The sequence below is a fragment of the Ruditapes philippinarum genome, unplaced genomic scaffold, assembly GCF_026571515.1.
Source record: "Ruditapes philippinarum isolate M1 unplaced genomic scaffold, ASM2657151v2 ctg3364_1_1_1_1, whole genome shotgun sequence".
NCBI classification, from domain to species: domain Eukaryota; kingdom Metazoa; phylum Mollusca; class Bivalvia; order Venerida; family Veneridae; genus Ruditapes; species Ruditapes philippinarum.
In genome coordinates this window covers 73,722-81,043 of record NW_026853353.1, presented here as the reverse complement: position 1 = coordinate 81,043, position 7,322 = coordinate 73,722, and the positions used below count along the sequence as shown (strand labels likewise).

Here is a 7,322-nt window from a genome sequence, read left to right as displayed (position 1 = left end):
ATGAAAAAAAAAGGAACACATTACGTCGATGGAAATTGTGTTTACATCACTGATGAGGACATAAAGATTGAAAAGGTACTAACTGTATAAACGCACAATTTACATTGTTAGATTCAGTATACATGTAGTTCATCTCTTTACGCATTTAAATAACGTTAAACTTGTTTTTATTTAACAAATAAAACATGGCTTTGAGGGCAATATACAAGTTTACGGACTGATTGGTCAGACTGAGGAAGGTATATGACCCGAAGCGCAGCTGAGATGATACATAAAACATAAAAATAAACAAAACAAATCTAGCACGATAAAAACACATAAAGTAGGGAACTAAAACTAAAAGAGTAATAATGGCTACAGTAATCATATTGAGTGTGAGTCTGATATAGGTATATAAAAATAGCACATTAATGAGACAATTACATAGCAAAAGATAACTAAATACTTGAAACATCCAGCATGTCAATGCCAAAATTTTGGTTTTTGATGATATATTATGTGATGTTACATGGTGTACAGGTGCAATTCTCCCCTTGCCGAGTATTTATTAATAATCTAAAATGGTTAAAAGGTGAAGTGTGTCTGTATTTATCTGGAAGTTGATTCCAAAGTTTGACAGCGGCACACCTGAAAGATTTCTTACCATATATGTCTGTTCTTGGGAAAGGTACCTCAACAGTATTTGTGTGCCTAAAATTATAGTTATTAAAACTTCCTAAAACTTCTATAGCTGATTCATCTCGCTTTATATTGGTACAATCAAATTCAAAGTCAAAGTAAAACCAATCAAGTTGTGGCAGTTACTTATGCTGCAGTTAAAATTCACGATATTAGAACATGTGTTTGACATATTGGTAAGTATAGCATCTAGCATGATTTGCAGGATAACATGTGGGTGATTTTATCATGTTTGTTAAATCAAAACTGTCACCTCACCTGCTGGGGCAAAGAGATGCATAGACACCAGTAATTCAAACCAATTTAGTCGTCTCTTACGATAAACGGTGCAATTCTAATTCCTTAACCATTAAAACAAGGGGATATAATTATGATTACGGATTACGAATAAGAACTAAAATGTGACTGTGCTGTTCTTGTTGCTGTGATATAATTAAAAATCATAAAAAAGTAAATTAAGCCAACCTGCATGTCTTTTCATATAATCATCCTTATTTTTTTTCTTGATTATGTACCAGTACATGTATATTAAAATATACTGCATTTTCAGAAATTTATATTTATACATATTTTAATTAGTAAACGGTTTTGTACTTTTCAAGTCACATTTTGCGTTTAAAACAATATTTTAAAAACAAATATATCACTTTATGCTGCCGAAAGTGGTTGGCCTTTACCATCTGCCACCAGCAAATAGCCCCACCAGTCTCCACATTCGTACAGTCTGACAAGGCTCTATACTCCGGTAGAAGAACATCTGAGTGATAATGGGCAGTTCCAAAAATGAAAGTCGAACCAGTCGTTCATTTAAAGAATAAAGACAGAATAAGGGTTAATACTCAATCAAACCGAGTCATTAATGCTTCCGAGGGATCACTTGGTTTCCAGAATTTTTTAATTATTCATATTTACATACTTGAATAAAACCTTTTTGTCTTGTAAGTTGGTGTATTTTGATATTTTAGTCGCCCTGTAACGTCTGCCCAAATGGACAAGTGTGTGATACAAAGTCTGGCGAGTGCAAGGTCAAAGGTAAGATCATACTGAATGGCAATATGCGTGTCTAAAAAAATTACAAGGCGATCCGATGATCAAAGGTTTAACTTTGATCATTATTTAATTACTATTATGACAATGGAAATTTGATATTTTAGACAGTCGTAGGTAATACTCAACTTTAAAAAAAGGTTTGTTTATTGTGATAAAACCTCACTTATACCGGCTTACACAATTTAAAAGGAGTAATTCATATATTATGGAGATTGACTTTAATAAGACCTTCCGTCAAATCCAATGCGTGTATTATGATAGTATGGTTGTTAAAATGATTGTATGATGTCTAATTATATAATACATATGTTTAAACTAACTCCATTTATCAAACTATGACATTGATTTTGTATTGCCAGTCAAAACATTGACACGCCAGACCTTTTTGATGAAAATAATATTGAATCCTTTTGTAATTACTTAAGAGTGCATCAGACCAACACTAGAAAATGGTAAAGTTCTTGGAAATGTGTATGATATAGGCAGTAAAGTTCGTTACTTGTGTAAACGTGACTTCTGGACGGATGTAAAGCACGCTGAGTGCCAAAATATTGGAACGTACAGTGCCATTCATATTTGTAAAAGAGGTTTGAATTTCGATCTTGAAATTTCATATAAGACAATAGTAATATATTCGCAAGAAGATTCTTTAAGGAGAGGACCACCATGAGCTAACGCAGCTCTCGGTCCAATTTCTTTTGCCTTATTTTACTGAATTTCTTCATGTATATATAAAGGCTATCTGTAAATTAGTGGTAACATGTTATTAAAACAAAATAATAAAAAAAATATTCATTTAACAGGATTTATTTAATGGTAATAAAATTCCAGCTTAACACGTATCAAGACAATGTGATTAATATTCAAATCGTACTGTATTGATACGTGTAGTTTTATTTTCTAAAACATATAAAAATTGCTTATAGGTCAATTATGTATCAAAGTCATTTTGTTTCTTAAGAACTTTCTATTTGTTTGGTATCTTGTTGCAGTTTCCAAATGAATATGCCACATAGATGAATCATTTAAATATCATTGCACGCGTGATTGACATTTTTTAAGAATTAAAAATTATGGATTTCTGAGGCATAATGTACCTTTAAAAAATAGATTTATGTCAGAGTAGTTTTGCAGTCTATATCATTGTTGTAATTTCATCACGTATTTCTCATTATATAAAGAAATAAGAAACTGCTCGGAACTGAAAAGCTGTAACTCCTCGTATACCGACGGCGAATACTGGCTCCAAGTCAATGTTTTCGAAGGACGCAAAGTCAAAATATACTGTCATGGAATGTCGACGGCAACACCTTCGGAATATGTTACAAGTAAACGTTTTCCTTTCAACCTCACATTATTACAAGTAAACAATTTCCTTTCAACCTCCCACAAAATTGTTTGGACAAAATTATCATAAATATAGTGTTGTGGGTTTAAAAATACAACACACATAACTCTGTCAAAACAGATCTTTTATGAGTCTGGTAAAATTGCAAAATCGGTAAAAGGTGCATGCTGACCTGTATCAAAACTGTTGACAAAGATATTATGTTAACGAAGCTAACAATTAAAGATGTTACCGGTAAATAGTTTGATAAAGTACATAAAAATCATAGTAACTATGTAACTAAGTCTTTTTTTTTTCTTTTTCCACCTTTTTTCGTGTTGTCCCTTTTCCACCTTTAAAATTCAAAACCTAAGCACGTTTTAATGAAATATAAAACCAGTTCCATATACAATCAACCTCCGGAATATGTATCAATATAGAAGTAGATTCAGTTACCCCAAAAATGTACAATCATGAAATTCATATCTATAAATATATAATATATTAAATTTTTTTCTTCGTATATTTCAGTTGATGAAAACAACAACTTTGGTTACGATGCCGGGGGTTACAACGCTACTGACGTTGGAACATTAACAAAATATAAGAAAATCAGGATAATCATTGAGGTAATTAGCGATAAAATGTTGTTTCTGTTTAAACAAAGAAGCGATATAATTTTTCTAATACATATGTCCTTTTAAGCGCCAACCATTTTTCAAGCATGTTTAAATAAACTCCCTGCTATAAGTGTAGTCTCTCAGCTCAAATTGGCAATACTTGGGGGACTTTTGATCTCATGAAAATGTGATTTAGTGGTGTATTTCATCTTCAAACGCGCTTCTACGCTGGATTATACGCAGTATAGAGCCTGGTCAGACTACACGAATTTGCAGGCGTGTTTGACACTATCTGGTGGCAAAGGTTAATCATTTTCGGTCTCGGCAAGGTAATGCTGAACATAATTTCGACATGTACAAAGGTCACTCTCTAAATGATGAATCTACTACGTACCTTAACTTATAAGTTTTTTACGACAGCTTAATTAAGAACAAGTGCCTAATTGATTAGTGGATTGATGCAGAATTGCCGTAGTATGCTTGAATTAAATTTATGATATACGTGTATTGAATAAGTTATGTATAAAACAAAAGTCAACTTAAATGACCTAAGATATATGTATTTTTGACTTTAGACGATGACAATTGAAAGAAAAGATCCAACGTTTAATGAGCCACCTACTTCGAAAATGCACTATGCAAAAGGCAAGAGTTGTAACTGTGTTCGCGGTGCTTGCCCACCATGGTTAGGGTATTTTCAAATTTCTACTGTAGGCACTGGGATGAAATTTAGCGAGAAGGTTAGTATTTTTTTTTTCGTTTGTTTCATATTATGTTGAAAAATAAAAGAATATATTTATTTGTAGATACATATTTTTTATTATATAATTTCTTTGTTATAATGTTGCGTTCCTATTTAAATCACGTGACTTTCCAGGGCTAACGTTATTTTATTTTGCATAATCATAGCGAACAACACATTTACAACAAAGAGTGTTAACCGCCTCCTTAACATCGCTAAAATACGCTTTTTAGTATGAAGGATATAAATTAGACTGAAATCATTTCTCTGTATAGAACTAGTATTTTTACAGATGCTCGCTTCAATTTGCCCATCAACATGTTTATTGGAATTTTTTATTGAATGGTAACATAACTGATAAATCAAACAGGATATTTTTCAAGTCTGAAAGTAGGTTAAAACACCGAATACGATCAAACTTTGCCCTTCTATAACTATTTTTATCAACCATGACTACTTTTATTAGGAGGAATTCATTATAGTTTAATATAAAAAGTATATTTAGGCAAATAAACAAATTTAAAACTGAAAAGAGAAAAAAATGAACATCATCGTCATGTTTATTATTTGTCATCATCATCATCATTATTATTATTATAATTATTATCATTATTATTATTATTATTATTAAATGAACAAGGCTTCTTGGATAGCAAACGGTCATAACCCTGGAATAGCAAACTTCTCTAGGAACGGAGACAGCACCGTTATTTCAGCAAATTGCGGCGGTCGCTGTGGTGGGTGTAAGCCAAATTGGTCATTAAACTTACTTTATAACGAAAAGGATGGTGAGTAAATATACAATCATATGTATCGTACAAATCATAAGGTAAATATTTACGAACATTATGTCACAAAGCATTTTTGTTTTGGAAGTGAAATCTGCTAAAGAGTTAACATACTGTGAAACAGTGTATTCTATTTAATAAGCGTCTTAAGTGTGTTTGCTTGATTAATTAATTAAAATATTATTCAATTCACTGCATTTGTTGAGATTTGAAAAGCATCGACATAATATGGTTCACTTTCCGGTTGAATTCATACAGAATATCCTCATCAACCCACCCATGAGTTTTTGTAGCCGATATAAAAGCATTTACTGAGTACGTGATACAATAATGGAATAATGGTAACGGAGTATTTGAATAAAAGTTATGAAAATGTTTCACAAAAATGTTTCCAAACCTGTACGAGTGCTTAGACAATGAACTGTTGGCTTGTATATTAAATATGCAAGAGCTAAAGAATTAATGATAAACTTCACGAGTAAATTTATAGGTTTATATACACATTATGTATTATTTGAATCTAAATTCTGTATATTGTATTGGATGCTGGCCATGTATCGCAAATAAAAAATCAAAGTATATATTGTATTCAAAATGAACTCGTAATGTATGGGAATTATTAAAACTTTTGTTGATATTATTTTCAGTGGTAGAAGACAGCAAAGCTATTCATCCCTACTGTGTGTAAAATGAATAACATGTTTGTAAATAATGGCTTCATCTGAGATCCAAAAGAAACGTTAAAAGATCGCGAGGTGCAACTTTGTCTCAAAACAAGGATTTTGCTTACAATGTATTTTGTATATTTTATGAAACGTGTATTACATGTATTGTTTACATTTTTATTCAAAATATTATTAGTGCCGTGTAATTGCCTTCATCATATAAGGTGATAAGATACGTTGATCATATTCTATATGTGTGAGTAGAAGCTTAGGACAATATATGATAGACATTTATTATAGCTACAATGTGATTTTAATAAGAGTGATCAAATGGCGTAAACCGAGGGAATGATACATCTCCCTCCTAAAATTCTACCTATTATCTAATTCATAAGTTCATTTTTACGAAATTTACTAATTTCACTATAAATAAGAAAAACAGATGTAGAGAGCTACCGACGTAGACGCTTCTTCGCTCTGTAGATGTAGACCATAAATCGGCCGATCTTTCTCATGACTCACGCTTTAACAGTGAATCATCTTACTGTTTTTGTTTTAACTAAGACTATCAATGTTATAAATAACTTACAAAATAACGGTGGGTATACTATACTCAGGTGCCCGCTCGTGCCTGATATATTACACCCAGGGTTCGTAAAACTGAGGTTAGCCACAATCCTTTTTACTGTGTTGGTGCACATTTGCACAAAACAAAACATTTTTTGCGTATCTTAAATTGCTTAATAAAGTTCATAAAGTATTGAGGACCCCTGTTTGTTTCTCATAGATCTCGTAAAATAGACTTTTAACATAATTAAATTGACGGACATGTCGATGAGATTCTCACAGCACAGTACTCTTCAGCAAGAGTAAATACATAAGCCCCTTTACACTACAAAATGTCCGTTCTACAAAAAAATTATAATTCAAGAGTACGATGATTGTATTTACTTTTATTAAAACAATGTTATAAATTAGTTTACATTTACATTTCTTAAGTTAAAATATTTTAGTATTATATATAGTTAGTGCAGAATTAAAGCTTTCGAAACACTTGACTTCGTTTGTTATCTGTTAGACTACATTTGACGTTGTCAGATTATGTCGTTACGTAAATCTGTCATTGACGTTGATTTATGTGCTTTTTTAAACCCATATATCTCAAAACACTTTTGCAATATCGATGTGAAATAAAGAGCAGCACTATGCAAAATAATGCTTGTTCTAAAATGTTAGCTATAAAACTAAAAATAAAAAAATGCCCCAGTGCCCTTTTCAAATGTGAGTTTCTGCGTATCGTCACACATTTAGACGTTCTTATTGCATTTCACCGTGAAGCCTCCCATTCATATATTTTTGTTTACTTAACTTTTCTTCAGAAATTATTAATCTTTAAGCTGTATTGGTTGAGTATGTCCATTTTCTGTCGAGGAAGGTTTTCTGTCTTAATAT

The 7,322-nt window shown here is 31.6% G+C and overlaps 1 protein-coding gene across 1 annotated transcript; it reads left to right on the top strand.

The window, feature by feature from the left end:
* Nucleotides 1-6: 6 nt before the first annotated feature.
* Nucleotides 7-6,792, top strand: LOC132736599 (A disintegrin and metalloproteinase with thrombospondin motifs 20-like). The gene is made up of 8 exons (XM_060723756.1): nucleotides 7-75; nucleotides 1,644-1,710; nucleotides 2,154-2,315; nucleotides 2,910-3,056; nucleotides 3,587-3,684; nucleotides 4,251-4,415; nucleotides 5,058-5,205; nucleotides 5,853-6,792. Exons 4-8 carry the CDS (start codon nucleotides 3,023-3,025, stop codon nucleotides 5,891-5,893), a joined length of 486 nt encoding a protein of 161 aa, XP_060579739.1. The 5' UTR covers nucleotides 7-75; nucleotides 1,644-1,710; nucleotides 2,154-2,315; nucleotides 2,910-3,022; the 3' UTR covers nucleotides 5,894-6,792.
* Nucleotides 6,793-7,322: the final 530 nt, after the last annotated feature.

Coding starts and splice junctions, on each gene's coding strand:
- LOC132736599 (XM_060723756.1), top strand. CDS start 3,023: ATGTCGACGGCAACACCTTCGGAATATGTTACAA. Junction 3,685..4,250: donor AAATCAGGATAATCATTGAG/GTAATTAGCGAT, acceptor TTTTGACTTTAG/ACGATGACAATTGAAAGAAA. Junction 4,416..5,057: donor GGATGAAATTTAGCGAGAAG/GTTAGTATTTTT, acceptor TAAATGAACAAG/GCTTCTTGGATAGCAAACGG.